The sequence below is a fragment of the Ailuropoda melanoleuca genome, chromosome 7 (assembly GCF_002007445.2).
Source record: "Ailuropoda melanoleuca isolate Jingjing chromosome 7, ASM200744v2, whole genome shotgun sequence".
NCBI lineage: Eukaryota > Metazoa > Chordata > Mammalia > Carnivora > Ursidae > Ailuropoda > Ailuropoda melanoleuca.
In genome coordinates, this window is record NC_048224.1 from 132,533,009 (window position 1) to 132,554,129 (window position 21,121).

A 21,121-nucleotide genomic window follows, 5' to 3' on the forward strand; every position below is an offset into this window, starting at 1 on the left:
TGGCGTCATTGTTCTCCTGAGGCAGTGCAGCCAATGTGTATAACGTCGCTGATGAGTTATGGGCCTGATTCTAATTTGGTGATCCAATTCTATTTAGTAACACTTTTCTCTTATTTTTGATTTTGGACTGTCACTGGAGAAGGCTATTTTTTTTTAATACAAGAAGTCAGATATTTGTCCATGTTACACTACAAAGTTTATATAAATAAATAGGTTGCAACATTTTCAAAGTACTAATTAATATGTCAGTGGAAGATATTAATTTCAATCTTTTTACAATCATAAATACTGAAAAAATCTTGATCACTTTGTAATAATAATAATAATAATAGTTCATTGCATCTATATTAAGATACAAAGAGTCAGGTTATGAGATTCTGGGTAAGAATCCGGTTCAGGAGTTACAGTGTTCTCCGTGTTACCAATGTCAGTTTTAGTCAGAGGTCTGAGGATATTTCGTGGGCGTATTTCAAAGACAGTATATATATAAATATTTGTCACATTAAGGATTTGGACCACCCGTCACTTGGTACCAAAACCAATATATGGATTCAATTGGAATTTAAATTTTCACATTAACTTTTTCCTGCCAAATATCCCATCAAAACAAACAAATCTTGTTATCACAGAAGTTTGTACTTTAGAATTCTTCTCTTTTGTCCACTCAGTGTCTACCTTCCATCTGGTTGAAATCCTTCATTCACCTTATGGAGCGATGACTCAGAGACTGCTTCATTGTCTTCTGGAAATTCCACATTGTTTTTTCCATAACATTTCTTGTATGCCACGTACACTAGAAAGCAATACACAGGAGGTTAGCGGAGTTTCATAACAAGTAGCTGCAAGCGTTCTTTGGACAGTGATTACAATCTATGGCTCAAAATTGGCTTGTGCTTTCTGTAGGCTGCATGTTGCTTGGAGAAAGCAGAAGGCAGTCTTCAGTTCCACAGCCAGCCATGGCGAGAGGGATGGTTGTAGTTCAGGAAGCCTGGGCGCACTCCCGCAGTGGGTGCTTCCCACATGACAGCTGTGGCCATCAACCCCGCAGGTGGTGCTCACCAGGAACAGTAATGGGCACCTGTTCCCACCATGTCCCAGTCATGGAGGTCCTCAGTAAATTTGATACATGCTAAAATGCAGTGTTGAGGACCTTGGTCTAGTGCTCTCGGTGGGAGGACTTGGGCTGGAATAACACTTTGTCTCTCCCCGACTTCACTCATTCCTTCCCACAAAGTGGGAGCCCTGGCTGATGCGTGATCAGCCTTTCCCTCTTCTGAGAGGCTGCTAGTCTCTGGGGGCAGCTGTTTCTCAGCATCTTTGTGAGCTCAGCTCGTCTGGGCAGACTTCCGGGCAAGGGGAGATGAGCAGGGTATGTGCATATATGCGTGCTGTGTGCACATGTATGGGGGCAGTGGAGAGGGTGGTGTTAATCAGCCTATGTGGTCACAGTTTTGAGCCATATTTTCTACATAAGTTTTTTCTGTAATAAGAGTGCTATTTTGTTATCTACATATCTGATTTTTCTTCTACTTCTCAATTGGTTCCAAAGTCAACAGAAGGAGAGAAAGTATTATTTATTGGAACTTCACACTTAAAATAGGTATAGTGATATTGTCTATCTCAGAGGGGAATTGTGTATGGCCCTGGGAGAATAGTTACTGCTCAGGAAGTGTTAACTCTCATGATACACAACTGAGAGAGACAGTGGCCTGCTCCAAAGATCTTAATATGTCATGATCCATGTCTCCTTGTTGGTCCCTTTAGCAATATATTAATTTTGAAGCCACTGAGCCATTGAATCTAATGAATTGAGCTTGTGATTAATTAAAATAGCCCAACAGTTTTATAATATATAAACTGTTTTCACCTGGGACTTCTTCAACACACACCACTTATTTAACCAAATTGTTTATTCTCTTCTTTCCTTCTTTCTTTTCTTTCCCTTCCTCCCTTCCTTCCTTCGTTCTCTCCTTCCTTCTGCCCTTCCTCTCTTCCTCCCTCTGTCCTTTCCGTTCCTTCTTTCCTTGTTCCAAAAAAATTTAGACTTCTAATCCTTTTACCAAAATATGTTTCCAGGCATTGCATGTAATTAATAAAGATGACTTCCTCATCTTTATTTTCATTGATAAAAATGTGGGAAAGTGTAAGACCGATACCAGTACCAGCCTTCCTATCATTCCTTCAGCTTATCTATGTGTCCCTTTTGAGTTAGTTATTCAACTAGTAGATTCACTTAATTGCTCTATCAACTAGTCTACTTTCTCTGGCTTTCTGAAAGTAGACATCACTAGCTAATTATTTGGAAAACTCTCAAGGTATACCAAATTGAGTGTATGTCTATCATACGTGACAACAAGGTAATTAGGCCATGGATCCTGTCTCCTGTGTGAGTGATAAATCAGTGGAAAGTTTCGAGTGGATCCAGTGAGTCTTATACAAGAAAGAAAACTCTGCTTTGAGAATAACGTTCTAGACAGTAGCGCAGAGAAGGATTAGTGCCCACAGGCAAGTGCAATACCTATTGGAGTGAAGTTTCAAAGTAAAACCAAACCCAAACAACACTGGACCTCCGGGCATTCTATAACTTAACATTCCCATTATTTGTGTCTTTCACCTTCAGTATATAACCTCCCTTAAAAGTCAGTGAGCTTAAGACTCAGTCTCTTTATTTAGAAAAAAAAAAGTTTAAAAATAGAGGTTAAATGTATTAGTCCTTGGAGAACAAAACGTAAGGAAAGCTTTAACGAGGTGAAGGCCAGCAGGTGGCAGGGGCTGAGCATCAGAGCTGTATGCTACAGTAGAGGAAAATTAAAAATCAGGTTAGCTCTTCCTAGGACTGGAAATAAGGAACATGTTTGCTTTAACTGTTCCAATTATGTGGATATTACTTAATATATGCACAAGGGCATATTTATCTGTCTTCCAATATAACTTAGCCTGATAAATATCCCTTGTATACCACTGTTTTGGATAAATATCCTATATTTACAAAGCATGTCAAGATGATGCTTTGGAAAAAACAACCAGTTCAGGATTCCTGGAAGCATGTAGAGAGGCACATATAAAATGGCCCTAATGGGTTAATATGCCTCCCTAATTACTGAGAAAAAGAAAGTTGATGGAGAGAATTGACCTCTCTTACTTTTCGTTGAAAAGTAATAAATATATAAAATACATAAATATAAAAATATATAAATATATAAAATATCTAAAAATAAATAAATAATCTTTACTAGAACCTTCTGAAAGAATTGCAGTCTTCTCCTCGGTAGTGGGGAAGTCATGATAACATCATAGGTGACTTTTTCCACCCATTTATTTTCCTGCCAGAAAAAGGGTATTTAAATTAACTTATATAATTCACCGCTACAAAAAGGTTATTTAAAAAAAAAATGCTATCTTAGCAACTCAAGGATTTCTCAAGGAAGAACGTCATCAGTGATATGCAATTAGCATTATTCCTTACTTCCTACGAATATTGCTCCAAACACCAGCTGGAAGATGCTGTAGATGAGCGGGAAGGTGAACACGAGGTTGAGCTCTTCCTGGGTGAAGGAGAGCTGCACGATGGTGGAGCATAGCTGAGTGTTCTGCATCCCCGTTTCCAGAGCAACTGTTCGGCACCTACGAGACACGTTGAGAGAATGTATGCTTTTATGGTCAGTATCCGTTGCTGTGTTATTGTATAACTTTGGAAGCAGATATAATGTGCGAGTGCCTGAGTGGCTCAGTTGGTTAAGTGTCTGACTCTTGATTTCGGCTCAGGACATGATCTCAGGGTCGTGAGATGGAGCCCCGTATGGCTCCGTGCTGGTTGTAGGGCCTGCTAAAGATTTTCTCTCTCTCTCTCTGCTCCTTCCCCTCTTCCCACTTTGCACTCATGCACCTGTGCTCTCGTTCTCTCAAAAAAAAAAGCAGATACAATGGAAAAAGTACATATATGTGTATATATTTATATCTGCTTTAATGTATATATTTATTCAACATATACTTTTACTTAAACTACATAGATATATAACTTCTTAATATATATTATTATATACTACATAAATATTCTCTCTATATACATAGAAAAATCTTGCCCTAGTTATCTTTTCTTCTTTTTAAAGATTTATCCTTCCATTTGACAGAGAGAGAGAGCACGAGAACGGGTGGGAGAGGGGCATAGGGAGAGTGAGACAAGCAGACTCCCTACAGAGCAGGGATCCCTACGTGGGCTCGATCCCAGGACCCTGCGATCATGACCTGAACTAAAATCAAGAGTGGGATGCTTAAACAACTGAGCCACCCAACTGTGCCTGCCCTAATCACCTTTTATGATTGTTAATGATAATGAGAAAAGGAATATGAAACTCTACAAAAGTTAAAAAAGCGTATGCAAACAAAACCACTGTTGTTCCTGTTTTCTCATTAAAAAAAATTTAGAGATTATAACACTTTTTTTTTTTTTGGTCCAGAAAAACAAAGAACACTGACTGGCTTATTTGGCCCCCTAAGCAGTGGAATAGATCTATATCTGTGTGTCTATGTATGTCTGTGTATATCTTTATATATGTGTATATATATGTATATATGTGTGTGTAGGTATGTACATATCCTTTTATATAAAGAGAATATTTATTTATATGATGTCATAATCTTTATTAATAAGTAATATACTGAATATAAATAAAATTACATATTGAATAATACATATACATTTAAAGCAGATATTTATAAATAAAAATATAGATATGAAAAGAACAGGATCAATTATATTGATGTTCCATAAATTCAAAATGGGCTCATTTCACTCTTTTCAATTATGCCTTGGTAACAGTGCAGAGCACAGAGCAGGGGCTGAGAAAACACTCAAGATAGAGTATTTGTTAAAGTTCCTTTATTTTTAAGTTGGTTTTGTTTTTCTGACTAAATCTTGATAAAAAATCAGCCAGGTAGGTGTCATTGCCCCCATTCTACAGATGAGAAAAGTCAGAGGAAGAGTGAGCGCTTGTCCTGAGGTCCCAAGGTCAGTAAGTGGTAGGCCCAGGTCAGCCTGACAACCTGTAACACTCCCCACTACTCAGTACTGCCCATCTCTTTCCCAACCTCATATGCGCTCCCACGCTGACACCCGCTTTTCTTTCTGCGTGTGGATTCAGATGGGCTGGTAGGTGAGGAAAAGTTTCTACTTGGTATCAGACACATGCTAACCCCAGTTCTAACATCAGCACTTTGGGCTAGTGATTGCATCCTGCTGCTGGCTGGAGGAGCCCTTGTGTGTGATAAGGCCAGCCTAAGTGCTTTTGCTGAAGTTATTCTGCTTGGAGAATAAGAATATGAGACATTGGAAGGGCTCAGTCTACATCGTATGGGGAATGGTCCCCAAGCATTTGAGCAACAGAGAGGCGGTCAGTATTTTCTTTCTGGGGGGCTTGTATAATTTAGGAATGAATGAATCTATATCTTGACATATTCAGAAATGGGGTGAATGTTATTATAGGTGAAAATTTTTGAATTTGTTATCAGTATTTACAGCTGTTATGGGTTGAGTTGTGTCCTCCCAAATGCATATGCTGAAGTCTTAATGCCCGGGACCTCGGGATATGACCTTATTTGGAAATAGGGTCATCGCAGATATACTTAGTTAAGGTAAAGTGATTAGGGTGGGCCCTAATCCAGTATGACTAGTATCCTTATAATAAGGGGAAATTTGGACACAGAGACACTCATAGAAGAAAGACAATGTGAAAACAGCCATCTTCAAACCAAAGAGATAGGTCTGGGACATCCATCAGAAGGAACTGTCCAGCTGGCAGGCTGATTTTTGGGTTTCTAACCCCCAGAACTGTAAGACGATAGATTTCTGTTGTTTAAACCACCCTGTCTGGGGTACTTCCCTACAGTAGCCCTAACAAATGCATACAATAGTTATTACAAAAGAAAATTCCCAGTCTGATTTACCAAAACACCATACCTGTGCCAGGATTGACCAGCTATTATGGCCAGTAAAAACCCTAGAGAGTATCCGGCCAAAGGAAATAGTGTTCCTATGATCCACAGTTTGGGAGCAATGATCCAGGCACTCTGGTATAGGATTCCTCCGACCACAGCTACGAGCACGATGAGGAATGCGCCCGTGATGGACCCAACCTGGAAGGAAGACACAAGCAGACCCAACAGTTGTGATAGTGAAGTCACTGCTCTGTGTATGCCTCTTCTGACAACTGTGGTCAGCCCACCAGAAACTCTGGTGCTTGTTCTATGTTCTCATTTTTAAGAAAATAGCAGGACCTCTAATATCTGTGCTCTTTTAGCCTGAAGAAGATGTTCTGGCTTGCAAATTATCCTTGTTGGAGAGGAAGAAAGCCCAGTCAGCGAGAACTGGAAGACCTGGCCTTCAGATGCAACTCCTTGTGCTCTCCTTCCTTTGGTAAGTCACACAGCTTCTCTTAGTCCTGCTTTCTGCATCTGTAATTGCAGATAAAATCTTGCCCTAGACACCTTTCATGAGGATGATAGTGAGAAAAGGGATATAAAACTGCAAAAGTTAAAAAAGCGTATGCAAACAAAACCACTGTTGTTACTGTTTTCTCCTTTTCACATTAAAAAAAAATGGAGGTTATAAGTTGTTTTTTTTTAAATTTTATTTTGTTTTTTGTTTTTGTTTTTGTTTTTTGGTCCAGAGGAATAGAGAACACCGGCTAGCTTATTTTGTGTCCTGATCAGTGGGATATATGCATATCTACATCTGTATCTATCTATATCTTTATCTGTATTAATGTCTGGATATTTATATCCTCTGTGTCTTTACACCACTTTTATCCATATCCATCTCACCTAGCTAGAATACAGTTGGTGAAGGGAAATGAATGATTACTAATTACTAATGGGTACTAATATCTACTGGTTGCCAGGTGCTGAACTGGCCATATGGATTCAGAGACAAGAAACATATGATCTATTTTAAAAAACAGATCTCTAGGTCTATTTTATAACACAGATCCACAGAACAGAGATCAGAGCCAAGTGCCGTGGGAGTACAGGGTAGAGTAAAAGCAGGAGGCGGTGTTTGAATTGGGTATCTCAAAGTGGGCATAGAATTCTGCCCTGTGGATGGGACTGGGAAGGGTGTTCTAGAAGAGTGGATGGCTTATCTAACAACGTCAAGTCTCCCTAGGTGGAGGTTTATAATATAATGAGAAAACAATTTAGTAGCAGGAAAGACCTACTATTGGAACTCACCCTGTGGAGCATTTGACTTTGCAACCTGTGGCATGGGATGCTTACCTTAAGTATGAGCTTGGCTTTTTGGGGCCATTTGTGATTAACAAACATTCCAACGGAAATAGGAACAACAAGAGCGACCAAAGATGTACCTAAAAATAACAGAAGAGGCATTTCATCAGCAGAACACATAGGACAAGACAGAGGAAAACCAGAGTAAGCAGCTTGAAAAAAGCTTGATCAGTCTCCCTTCTTGAACACACGAAACAGACTCAAGCAAAACAACACTCAGTCTTTACCCACTCCAGTAAATAATTTCATATTGCTGGCAGAAGCACTGATAATATGGATGATATAAATCCTTTTTAGTGCTCTTTATACTGACACTTTTGTAGTTTCAATTTGTCGGAATCTTGGCTTCTTTGGTCTTCAGATCTTTATATCCTAGGAAAAATATCTTTTTAAAGTTTGTGTGTATGTTTATATTTGTGGGGTACACACAGATATTTTACATCTCCCTGTTACTTCCCAGTAGTAGAAATAAAATTAAAAGTTCAAAATTCTCCAGGCATTCCATGGGCTAATGACTTCTGGCTCCGACTGAGCTCAGTTATTCAAATCTACAGCAGAAAGGTGAGAGAAGAGGTTGAAAAACCGTGCTTTAAATTTTCTGTGAGATAATATATTTGGCGACCTCTCAAGTAATTATAATTCTTTGCAGGAACGTGCTCACCCAACCAGATAAAAGAGTCATACTTCAATTTCCCTGTGTTGAATTTACTGCTGTTCCCATGACATGTGGTTTGTTTCTCCATGTTACTTAACACTCATTGGTCCAATCACTGCTTTTATATAATATAGTACCAACAACTTAGAACATCTGATGGGCTGTTTTTCTTTTTCAAATATCCTTTTAAAGCAGTAGGGGAAAGTGGAATTGAATAATGAAATTTTGAGAGTGGTTTTTGCTTAACATTGGAGTAGATTCAATGAGGACTGGAAAATGGATTCTAGATTTCAGGGCCGTAAATATGAATTTAAAATGAATACAACAGTGATGAAAACATAATTTCTTTGTAGCCTTCTGATCCTCCTGGCAATTTAAAGGTCAGCAGTTACTTTTTCCCAGAAATTACTCAAAGGGATTAAGTCATGGCCAGGAATACCTACAGCAGGAAAAAAAGAAAGATGGGAGGACAGGATGGGGAGAAAATGGTGGAACACAGGATATGGAAAAGAGTCATTGACAGATGCACTGGTGAGAGCCCCCAGAAAAATCCCCTTTGGGTATCCTTACATCCTGCTACTTTGGGGGGAGACTTCCTCCCTGGCGTGTCCAGACTATTCCCTAAATTGTGTGAAGTTTGTAGGCCTTAACTTAAACCCATTTTAATACGCATTGATTGTAGTGTGGTACTTTAAATTGGTGCAAATACTGAGCTTGGAATGTCAGGGTGGTTAGGCTTGGGCACTATATATTTTTAACATGTTGACCCTGTGAAAGGAGTGACGCTTTCCCCCTGCCGCACCATGGTTGGGTCCCTCACGCTAAGAGTCTTTATCTCCTCCGGGTGGCCCAAGGCTACAGGATAAGCACACAGCAGGACCACCTGCCCAAACTGTGTTTCCTCTTCTCACCAGATGAGTCCAGGGACAGTTTTTCCAGGACTAGAAGTTGACCAGAAAATATACTCTTTGACCTTCTTCACACTCCGAGTGTGTGGCTCCCACCTGGAGAGGTGGGTTGGTGTGACTCTTGACTCCCCAGTGGGGTAAAGATTCTCTTTCCTTCTCAGAGCTGTTTTCCATCTTCCTTAAGTGCCTGCACATTCCTCCCACCACCTCCTCCCTCCTCCCGGCCCGTGTCACATGCCTGTCCAGTTAGATGGGGAAGCATCTGCTTGCAGTTACACTCTGTGAACCATAACTTGACCTTAATCGAGTTCACAGAGCACGTATGGGAGGAAGGAAAGTTGGATAAAAGTGAGAGGCAGATAGTCACGGGGTGCTCAGGGAGCCAGATCGGCTCAGAGTGGAACCTTATAGACTGTGGGGACGGTGCAAACCATCCAGCCTCTCTGTGCTCTGATTTCCCTGTTTGTGAAGTGGGTAGAGTTACGTCTTGCTCATGCTGCTGCCATGGAAATTAGGTGATGAAGCAGGTGCATAGTTCATGGTGCTAGACACCCTCCGACAGACGGCGGGGGGGCGGTGCAGGGCAGCAACCTGCTGCAGCTGTTTTCAGCAATGCCAGCTGTGCGGCCACCCTCCTCCACCCCAGCGCCCCCATTGGAAGGGCTTAGCGAGAGTGTTGCCCCTTCAGAGCTTGGTGGACATCGTTTGGAGCCTGGGCTTGGCAGTCCTGCCCACAGAGAGCACGCGCAGCCCAGGGGGCACTTCCAGCTCACTGCTTATCTGGGACAAATTAGACCATTACCCTGGACCTTAACTTCCTTCTCTGAAAAGTAGTGAGAACAACTTGTGAAGTAATTAGGTTGTTTGTTTTCTTGAAGGACTAGACAGACCAATAACAAGAAAGTTAGATTGGAAAACAAGTCTGGGCAAAATGGTAAATAAGCAGAGTTAATATCTTTGTTTTTCCAACTCATTAAATTTTTTAAAAATATTTTCCTCTTCTTTTCTGTTTTCTTTCTTTTTTGCTCTGACCTCTTTTCTGATGACCCTTACCTCCACTGAGGTGCTAATTACTCTTTCTCATGTTCTCTTGCTTTCAAAATTTATTCACATTCAAGGATGTGCTAAAGTCATTCATACTATAGTTAGAATCATTCAATATTGCCATGGAATGTTTTCCAAACAGTAATGAATATCTAGAGGAGAATATTTTAAAGCTTAAAGTATTTTTTAAAACAATCAGTAATATAGAATTAAACTCCTTACTCAGCAGACACGTTCTTTGAGAGACCTACAATGCATACCATACAAGCAGTCTACACGGTTTGAAGGAAGATGCCCTCCCAGGAAGCAGGCTGAGAGTTAAGGAGCATGAGGCATAGCAGGTGACCGATTCTGCAGGGTCACCCTAAAACCTGTTTGCAGGAGCTTCTATCTGGTATGAAGGAGTTCCCCAGATCAGTAGAAGCACCTTGTGCAGAAAAAATCCCAAATTGAGTAAGATGTGCCAGTACAGGTTGTCCCTGATTAGTGTTTTCAAAGTTTGCTCTAATTCAGTTGTGTAGACCCCAATCCTGTTTTTATCACAGAAACAATCTTTTGTAGAAATAGAAAAGATTTTAGATGAGCCCAGGGCAGCTTCCCATGCCAACAGGAATTCATTTACAAATATCCTTCTGAGTCATCACTTAGCTTCGCTTACACCAAGCTCCCTTCCGTGGACACCCACACCTCCTGAAGCAGCCCGTCAGCTGAATAATGACAATGCAGCGGGCTATGTACCTGGTGATATGCGCTATCTCACCTGTATCTCATCTTTTATGACTATGGCTCTGTGGGAAATGCCTAGTTTGGGAAGGCCAGGAACTGTGTCATCTTACCCTTGATCCCACGTTACACAAATGACTTAATTTCCCACTGTCATCTGTTGTCCCAGAAACAGAAAAACAGCCCCTTTGGGGTGGGGGTGAACATCTGGGAGCAACATGAGTGGAGACAGAGTCACGACTAGCGGACTCGACTCCTGGGGCATGGGATACAGACTGTGGCAGGAAATCAACTTCTGAATCAAGAGGTGGCTCAGTCGAGTGTTATCTGCAATATGTTTCATCTGGTAGTTTCCCAGTGCCACACTCACGATTGCTTACTAGGTGCCCTAATTTTAAATCATTAGTGGATTTTTTTTTTTTTATTTCTTTGATCTGAGTGGCTGGGAGGAAACTCATGTTCCCATGAACTAATTGTACTGTGGGTTATGGGAAGGACAGAGCCTCTTGTGCCCCAGCAGTCTTGGCTTCCTGAGGTCCAGACGGCTGTGCCTTAAGTCAGCCCCTCTTTCTGCTGATTTCAATGAAGGAAAAGCAAGTTTTCCCTTGACCTTGGGTCAAGATTTGGCATTTAGATTCTGCCAACCTGCATTGAAACGCAGGCGTGACTTGTAATGAAATCCTGATTGGGCTGGCGCAAGAGGTAAATACTAGCTGGGTCTGAGCCTGTCCTGAAGATAAACAGACAATAGGAGGGGGATATTCAGAACTCTAGCAGAAGGATGACTTACTTACCTATGTTATTAAAGGGGATGATGATCGTCCCAGTGTCGACCCACATTTTGGTATAGATAAAGAGGCACAGCGGCATCATTCCCAGGGCAAGCAGCGTGGAGCATGTCGTCATGCTGACGCTGAAAGGAAACGGGCAGGTTGATTCGTCCACCTGGGCTTTCTAGGGGGAGAGCTTGCTTCATGGTGCAATTCGTGATTAGGAAGTCCCGCAAAAGATGCTCTGGCGGCAGCAGCATCTAGGCTGATGGATGGACACAGACACGTGCCCATCTTTGTGCAGGTCCTGGCCTTGGGCAAAATGCTGAGATCCGGATTTGTTTTTCTACTTTGTCTTGGGTCATTCCTCCCTCCCCATGGGTTCTCGAGGATCAGGGGAGATAGTTAATGACTGTATAAATTTATTGTTAAAAAAGGTACAAGGTGCTTGGACATGCCACCCTTTGGACCTCCAATCAGAGAAGAGAAAACACATCTATACCAGCCAAAACTTTAGGGGCTTTGCCGTGTCTGTCAGTACTGAGATGAGATGGGCCTCCCTGGTCCTTGGAGGAGAACACATGTCCAAGAGAGGGAGCCTCAGTGTCTCTTTTTGAAGGCAGACAGAATATTGCCCCAATGCCTGTGGCTTGAGAAAGAAAGAGGAAGCTGACTTACAAAAATGAAAGAAAATATGCAAGCAGGCAGGGGAGGACTGGATTCTATTTCTGCTGAGAAATTTACCAAATGTGTGCTCAGAAGAACCTGGTTTGGTACTATTTTCCTGAGAGCATCTGTGTTTTAGTGAGCAGTCCTGGCTGGGTAAGTGGACTTTGGCTTTTGACGTGGAAGAATTTATACAGAATGGTGCTATTTTCAGCAATGTGACAGTGGGATGGAAGAGAGGTTTTTGGGTAGCAGGTCTTCCTGGTCCTGTCAAAGGGCCATGTGTACACAGGCACATTCTCCTCCTGGGGAATGGAGCTGTTTAATGTCTGGGCCAGACATTAAAGCCAGACACTGCTGGGGTTGGAAGCAGGCGTGGCCACTTACTACATCAGTACTATGTTCTTTGGGTAATTTACTTGACTTCCCTTTGCCAGCTTCCTTATCTGTGAAATGAAGATAAAATTGTCGCCACCTCATAGGCTGTGAGGACTAATGACCCAATGAGTCCAGTACTTAGAATAATGCAAGGCTCTTATTAAAAGTCAGTTACTGTTTTAGCCATCCAGCCATAGTGTGTGTGTGTGTGTGTGTGTGTGTGTGTGTGTGTGTGTGTGGTGTTCTGGCATAATATAGAATCAAGAAACTGGAAAAATTTTTCTGAAAGGTCGTTCTCCAAATTTGTAGCATTGGAGACTATCAAAGCAGTAATTTCTTAAAGGTATTATATGTGGACTTGGAAGAAAATGTGAAATTATTTATATCACCTGTGCCCCCACCCCATCCCCCCACCCCCCCAAACACCAACAACCACACCACACAGTGCTAAGGAAAACAGCTGGGGGTGAGGAATTTCATTTTAATGTATCTAAACAAGCAGTTTTGACAAGAAAATAAAGAAGGGGTCGTGGAAATAATGTTTATCAGGGGGCTTAACTTCCCTAATAACATTTTTTTAAAAAAACTAGTTATGACCTCACTTAAAATGCATTTAAAGATTTTAGGAAAAAAATACTTGTGTTAATGGAGCTTAAATAGTATAACACCAACCAATGCTAGAGATGTATAAAAAACGTTTCCAAGAAATTCCATCTATTACGGTGACAGGTTAACTTAATTTAGATACAAAAAGGGATGCTAAGGCAGAATCCAAAACCAGAATATACTTTTCAGAAATAGTCCTACTTATAATTAAAATACTGGAGTTTGTAAATCTCTCCCTTCTTTTGACATTCTCTTTTTTATCTTTTATTTAAAAAAATTAGAATGGATTTAAGGTTATCGCTGTAATGAAATCACTTTTATTCCAGTATGTCTGTGTACTTTCCAGAGTGGAGAGTACAGGAGGGGGTGCACGAAAGGAGCAGTGTTCACTACCTGGATCGTATAGAAAGAGAAGGCCAAGAGTTTTTGTTTTAAACTATGAGAACAATGTTTAGAAGGAAGTCTGCTTCTCTCTTTGTTTTTTCCTTTCAAATTTCTTTGGGAAAGCATCAATTTTGAATTATTGCTAAGGTAATTTATGAAGTTGTGTCATGGTTTGAGTTTGGCAAGAGTAGTTTCTTGAGGACCATGAAGAAGGACAAGTCAGCAGTTGGAGAAGGGAATGGTCTAGCTTTAGTGGGCCACCTTGACCATGAAGCATTGCAGAAGTACAAGGGACTATATGGCCCGGAAGTTGATGCCATTTGAAGTAATACGAGAACAGTATCAAGCCACTCAAAATGAGATGAAAAAAAATTCACAGGTTATAATTTTAGGAAGCAATGTAGGGGAATAGATTAGCAAAAGAAAAAAATCGTTTTATATGAATGAAATCTGAAATTTTAGAAGAAGCATAGATGTCAACAATAGAAATACTACCACAAGTTTATATTGGAATGAGGAAAAAAGTAAGAAAAGCAAAAAAAAAAAAAATCTTTTGTCTTTAATTTTTGGCTTTAGCTCTATTAACTACCAAGGATAACTGTTTTCTTTTGTTCTTTTTAGAAATAAAAACAATAAATGAGAATTCAGTAAATGTTGAGGAATTTGGTGACGTTAGTGGTGAAGAATGCAGAGTGTTATCATATTAGAAGCAAAACACCAAATTTGAAAGATCAAACAAAGTGTATACAGGTGGTGCTAGAAACTGGTGATGTGATAAGTGATGAAACCATGTTGAACAAAGGTTAAGAGTCTGGATGGGGATAAGTGGTTAGGTCTGGATTCAAATTCTGATTTTGATGTGTACTGCCTTTGTGACTTTGGTGAAGGTTATGAGCCTTAATTTTATCATCTGTCAAATGCAGAAAATAATAGTACTGACCTCAAGAGGATTATCTTGAGGATTAAATACACCAGTGTATGTGGAATACTGGTACTGGTGTATGACTCCTAGTAGTGCCTAGTCAATACTAGCTAGTAAAATAAAAATAAATACTACATGAGAGAAACAAAACTTGGTTACTTAGAGGGAAAAACAGAAAACGTCAAACAGTGTTAGGTTAGCTCTTAGAGTAGAGAGGAGCTGGATATTTTTGTGGTTTAAATGGGAGAGATTGCTTTGAATTTGTGATAAGCCAGAGGTTTGGGGATCTTGAACAACTGAAGTAACCATGAAAACTGACCTGGAAGATGAAAAATGTAACAACCTTTAGCCAGAGAACAAAGGATGTGGAAGGAAAATCTAGAAACTATTAACACTAGAAAATAGTTAAAGGAAATATAGCCAACAGATGGTGGTGAAGGAATTGGGGGAAGTGGGAGAAAGGGTGCATAAACAGGGATTCAGGGATTCCCCAAAGAAGAAGTCAAAGAAAGGAAAACGAGAAGGAAAAGTCCTTGCATGGTGTGGTTGAAGTCATTGCAAAGAAAGGAAGTTTGAAAATGGGGCATCTCTGGGAATACAGCAGGCACAAAGCAGGCAGACATCTCTGTGTCTCCTGAGCTGTGGATCCTGCCACCAGCAGATTCACCTTCATTTCTCCCAGAAACATTTTGTGCATAGGATACCTGCCACACAACTGGAACAGGTGAAAATACCTGTACACCAATCAGATTCCTGCAACACTTTTCTAGGCTGGAGTGATCTGAGAAGGAGCTTAAGTATCACCTGCTCTATTTCAATGAGCAAGGTCTATAATTTTGTTAAGGATAACTGTCTGCTTTTTTGTTGTTGTTGTTTTGTTTATTTATTTTTTTTTCCACTAGATATTGCAAAATGCAATGGCTTCCCAGGTACAGAAGAAATGGTAGGGTGAGGAGGGATGGGGGGGCAAGAGATTGAGGGGGGACAATGGGGTAAGGGGGGATGNAAGGGGGGGATGGGAGTGGGGCTGAGGAGGGGACAGGGGGTCCTAGGGGGAGATGATTTGGTTTCTACTCCCAGAAACCACATCCAGGAAGGTTGGTGTAGATGGAGTAGTTTTGCTGGTATTGTGTTGTATCTGTTCCAGCAGCTAGTAACTAGGACAGATACCTGTTGGTATAAACAATCATATCTTGGCTGCCATTGCTGGAGTTCCAGTGGAAGTGAAGAAGGTAAAGATCTTAGAGGACAGAACTGACTCCAGAAGAATAGAAAGTGTTGGAAAACTGGTTCCCAGTAGCTGAGGTGATAATCTCCTAATTTGCTTTAAAGCAATATTTGAACACTTTTTCCTTTAACATATGCGATACATAATGTCATTATCATACACAGTAGCATAATTTAACTCCCTTCAATGATTATGAGCCATTGTGATAGGCGTTATTACTCGCTCTGCTGAAATACAGCAATGTCTGTTGGGTGCTGTGTTTATAGAGCTGTTTGGCTCTAGAGTCAGTGATGCAGAGTCTGCCGTGTCTTGTGGTTGCCTTCTTTGCTTTGCTGGCATTTTGGGTCTTCTCTCTTGAGGTCAGGCTTTCTGCGCCAGTTGCTGCTGTGGGACACAGGCCTGCCCCTCTGGTGCCTCGTTCCCCGCCCCACTTCTTATTTTCATTCTTGGTGCTGGGAAATAGCACAGTAGAGCTCTAGGGTTAGGAGATTAAGAAGGCCCTGTGTAAGGAACATTTACGAGATTAAGCAGGATTTATTTGGGCTCTGTAGAGTCTTTTACTGGGCCTTGTTTGAGTTCTGGATAGGTGGAATTGCTAGCAAGGCGACAGCTGGACCGGAGAGCCGTTGGTGTTATTTTGTTATTGCAGGACAAGGGGGATCTGTGGAGTACACACTTTCCAGAAAGAAAATTAAAAATTTCAATGCCTTATGTCCCATTCAGGGATAATTCTGACTTACTTGATGAACGACTCATATACACTGGATGTCTCCTATCAAGGTTTCAAATTCTACTTTGGTTCTTGTTTTTTAATATTTTTATTTTTTATAGGAATTGTTATATGAGGTAGATAGGATTACATAATCATCTGTTTCAAGACAAATAAGATTTCCTTAAGACCACAAAAAAGTGTAAGTTGGAGCTTTTAGATTAGGCCCCAACAATTTTAGCCCGCAGAAAGAAATCTGTTTCAACAGCCAAATAACCCAGCATCACGCGTACTTTTCCATCTTACAAAATGATTACACGTGTGGCATTACCTTGAGGTGAAAGACTCTTTCATTTTGCTGAAAAGATACAAATATTATGTAAAAGGTGTTCAGCGGACGTCAAAGTCCCGTAGTCAATTCAGGTCACTCCCCTTGGTGTAGTGGGTGCCGGCTTTGAGAATTGTCACCTCTGAGTGCTTATGTCCAGATCAAACAAAGTTGAAGTCTGAAAGGACTGTATTGCTGTGTGGTGGTTCACAGATTAGCTACCCTGAACACCACTTGCCATCCTTTGTTCTTTACAGGACTTCTTCGGGAAAAAAAAAATCTATAGCAAGGAGGATATGGTATTTCCTTAAGTGAAAAATATGTGAAGTGCAGACACACAGTTGGTGTGGCTTTTCTAAAGCTTTGGAAGGATCAGCACCAACCGAGATGAGATGGCAGGCTCCCGATTGCTCAGTAGGCAATGGATCAACGTGGAATATGGTTTCACATTTTGCAGTGGTTACATGTCTATGCCTTAAGCTTCTCTCTTCCGAATATAGTAGCTGGTGATTAACAGAGCTGATTGCCTACTGTATAGTATTTAATAAGCACTCATTACATTAACACCTGGCAGCTTTGCAGAAATGCATACCTTTCCCAGGAAATGAGGAATTGTCAGGTAAGGAAAAAGACATTTTTCTATTCAACCTAAAGCATTAAAATTCTTGGTCTCATCACATTAATGCTTCGTCTTATTTCCATTAGTTTTTTTTTTTTCCTCAGAGCTAGTTCAGACTGGCACAGGATGAATTGGGCAAACATTGCAATTTATATTACTCTGTGGGAAGCAGAGAAACCATTTTCTGTTTATTTTATAGTAAGGTAAGCATAATTAAAAAAAAAAAAAGCTGTTGTAGGGGTTTTTTTTCTTTTTTTCTTTTAATGCCAGTAGAAGTGAAGCAAACGTACAAATTCTTCCTTAGGCTTTATACCAGGAAAAAGCTTGTTCAAAGAACTGGCTGTATTTGTGGAATTGACCATTGTCTCCGCATAGATTCTACTGTGTAATGAACAATTTGATTTCATGATTGCACTCAGAACTTCTCATCACCATAGACAAAGGTTGGTTTGTTCTGTTTTTTGTTTGTTTGTTTGTTTTGCTGGTACCGACAAGGAAAACTTTCTCAGGTATACTTGTGGCTCAGAAAGCATTTCTTTTTGAAAAGCTTTGAATCTTTTCCCAAGGAGAAGCAGCAATTATCCAACTCCCTGTTAGCTGAGTTAGATTAAAAAGCACGACTACCCAGTATCACCCCCAAATCCCAATAGCTAAGCAGCGGTACAGGGAGGCGAGGGAATCCACTCATTCTCTTCTGTTTAATTCCTCAGTTGTACCCTAGATCAGTGGCAGATCGGAGGGACATCATAGTGCCATGGGCTTCTGAAAAGATTAAAGTCAATGTGATTGTAGTATGTAGACGTTTAGATAGCTTACCTCAAGTCCATGTCGCCATCAACCCAATAGGCCAAGATATTGGAGGCGGTTCCTCCGGGACAGCACCCCATGATGAGCACCACTACGGCTTGGAGGGGGACGACGTCGAAGGCCACTGACAGGATGAATCCTGTGAGGGGCATGATTCCAAACTGACAGAGGAAGCCAACACATATGCCCCATGGGCGCTTTATGTGTCCTAGGAATTTCTTGATTTCCACATTGCATCCCATGGAGAACATCACCATAGCCAAGAGGATGGTCAAGACAGTACTCAGTACCACACTGAGAACCTCATTGAAGTTTTTCTTAGTTACCACACAGGATGTGCCACTGCACACTGTTGCGCTGGCCGGACAGCCCGTTGAATTATTCATTGCTGGATTTGCTGCTCAGATGGTCACAGAAGGTACAGAAGTACCAATCTTCTGCTCCTCACTAGATAAATAATGCCTAATCCAACCACGGCAAACTTTTAAACCCTTCTTAAACATGTGTCACTTGGCTTTCTCTTTCAAAAGCCACCTGGGAGAGGCAATAAAAAACAATAAATGCTAGTATGTCAGTTTTCAGAGGTAACATTACAACACAGCACAAGTTATGAATCATAAACGTCCTGCCAAATTATTGGTCTGGTCAGAGAATTGTAATTAATCATTTATTGGCATGATAATGAACTGTGCCATAGAAAAAGAGCTGTGTTAATGTTTAATGCTTGGAAGGTTTCTTAAATAATGTCAGTTAATGACACTTCGAAACAAATCAGCAAATGACAGAACGTTGGAGGGTGAAGCCGTAGGAAACCCCGTTGTTCCCTCACCTCTCTGTAGATGGGGGGGATGGGGTCCTGAAAAGTCGAGTATCCTGTGCCAAGTTAAATTGCCAAACAGTGTCAGGCTCTGAACTGGGACCCAGACTCCAATTTCTGCCCCCAAATCGTCTTCCTACCTTACTCGTGGGTCTGCTTCTATTGGTCTATGGTGTTCATAAAGTATATGTAAGTATGAGAAACATGTAGGGTCTTGAAGCAAACCTATGGGAGAGTAACATGCAGGAGGGTAGAATGTTTTCTGTGTTGTCTGGTGGAAAGGGGGCTGGCTAGTAGAGCCACCCTCAATTACACAAGTGATTATGTGTGTGTCGCCATGGTAACAAAGTGCTGTTTTAGATAGAGACAATACAATTATTTAGAGGGATGAACCTCAGAGGATTAGGTCAGAGTGACAGGAGCTCTTTGTGCTTGGAGTCGGGAATTGAAATCAGATTTTTTTATTTGTGGTGGCGGCGGTGGTTGGAGGTTTCAAGAGAGGTTGATTTTTGTAAATGTCAAATAGTCAACCTCATTATAGGCAGAAAACTATACTTGGTGTGTAAGAAAGATTAAAAAAAAGGTAGAGGGAAGATTGTTCCTGTTCTCAGGAGTTTATAATATAATTATTGAGTCAAGATGCAGCACGAGAATAAAATTGAGTATTTAGATCAAAATTCTCAGTTTATAGGACAAATTCTAATTTGTTGTTTACTTTCATCATGTTAAATTAAGTAGGATAAGCATACCCATTTTACAGATGAGGACTTGAGGGTCAAGGAAATGAAGTGCTTTAGTCAAAGTTACCCAGCTGTTAACTGGACCCCGCGAAACTCAGTCTGGCTTGGTGAAAATGAGGAGAAGTACCTTAGAACAGAACTTCTCAAAACACATGAATCCTCCAGGGATCTTGTTACAGTGCAGATTCTGATTCTGGAAGTCTAGGGTGGGCCCCAGGATGTTTGCATTTCCAGCAAGCTCAGAGTTGATGGTGATGATGCCGAGCCAGGGGACCACACTGTGAGTATCAAGGCCATAGAATACCAACGTCAGGGTGACGACCATGGCACCGAAGCTGGTGGAAATTGAGCTTCCTGGTTACAACTGAGAACAGCATTTACAGAGCAACTCAGTATGGGAAATTACCTTTTTCATACCTTGAGTAAACGTGGGCTGTGAGCACCAAGCAGAGGAGTCAGTTGTGTCAGATGTCCCCCGCTGCTGGGGGCCTAGCAGTGCTGTCCCTTTGATCTGGGATTGTGCTGCCACTTCGATCTGGGATTGTGCTGCTGCGAAAACATTGTGCAGTGTCCCTAAGGGGTGACAGTGATTCACCCTCATTGTTGGTGCAGCTCCTGTCCCAGGGGTGCCCCTCTTCAGCTGTCATGCTTCAGGGCTGCCTTTGAGGGGGTTGCCATTAGCTCTGTCTGACTACATGCCAGTTCCTGGGAAATCCTCCTGTCTCTGTCACTACCCTCTCTGCTCCCACAGCTAAATGATTAGCTAGGTAATTCCCATAAGGACTCCCCTGCCACTCCCACATGTGGAATGACTTGGCCCTGCCCTGCCGGCCTCCTGCAAGCATCTTCTGGCACTGACCTCTGGCCCACTTCTTGCTCAGATGCCAGGCAGCCGAGGGCAGGGGAGCCAAATGCTCCCGCTGCCGCTGCACCCCGGCACCTGCCAGCTCTGGCTATTCCCTTGACGCCAGGCGAGGCAGCGAGCAGCTGCAGAATTGAGTCTGATACATGGGCAGTGGTGATGGGCTTTCAAAGCGGCTGCCCTGCCTTAACCTCAACCATCACCCGAGAGTTAGCCTAGGACCTACCCACCAGCAGCCTCTTTCACTTCACCGGGTCTGGCCTGCAATGGGAAACTTGAGGCTTTGCGACTGGCAGGTGATTTGGCTTGGTCTCAGGGTGGGCTTCCTGTTCCGGGCCCTGCTTGCTGCTGGTTGCCAGGTGAAATCTGTACTTAGCCTTTTGTCCACACTGCTGGAAGCAGAGGAGAGAAAGTGAAGAGAGTAGAAAGTGGGTTCAGAACAAAGCTGTTCTCAAATTTCAGATGACTTGCTAAGGAGATTTGAGGCTCCCAGGGGCAGAACGCTTTGCATATAGACAACTTGCAAATGAGCAGTCTGTTTGACTAGACAGAACGCTACAGTTCTGGTTAAAAAAATGTGCCAATGCATTTCTAATTTTCGCATTGTTTTTACATAAATTTGCACATTAGGCTCGAGAGGCCTCATATTCAAGTATTGGAGTGATTCACAATTAATT

General features: G+C 41.6%; 1 protein-coding gene and 1 long non-coding RNA gene across 2 annotated transcripts in view; one reads left to right on the forward strand and one right to left on the reverse strand.

Moving 5' to 3' along the window:
- Positions 1 to 671: 671 nt before the first annotated feature.
- SLC10A2 (solute carrier family 10 member 2) lies at positions 672 to 18,411 on the reverse strand. Its single transcript, XM_002914845.3, has 6 exons — positions 18,035 to 18,411; positions 11,403 to 11,521; positions 7,270 to 7,358; positions 5,957 to 6,132; positions 3,467 to 3,624; positions 672 to 793 (listed from the first exon to the last, which is right to left on the reverse strand). The coding sequence occupies exons 1-6, from the start codon at positions 18,409 to 18,411 to the stop codon at positions 672 to 674; spliced, it is 1,041 nt and encodes a 346-aa protein (XP_002914891.1).
- Positions 12,086 to 21,121, forward strand: part of LOC117802959 — a 35,681-nt gene continuing 26,645 nt past the window's right edge. The window contains exon 1 of the long non-coding RNA XR_004626443.1: positions 12,086 to 12,200. This is a non-coding gene — a long non-coding RNA (uncharacterized LOC117802959). The remainder of the gene's footprint in view (positions 12,201 to 21,121) is intronic.

Coding starts and splice junctions, on each gene's coding strand:
- SLC10A2 (XM_002914845.3), bottom strand. CDS start 18,411: ATGAATAATTCAACGGGCTGTCCGGCCAGCGCAACAGTGTGCAGTGGC. Junction 3,625..5,956: donor GCTGGTCAATCCTGGCACAG/GTATGGTGTTTT, acceptor CGTGTCTCGTAG/GTGCCGAACAGTTGCTCTGG. Junction 794..3,466: donor TGGAGCAATATTCGTAGGAA/GTAAGGAATAAT, acceptor ATTGCTTTCTAG/TGTACGTGGCATACAAGAAA.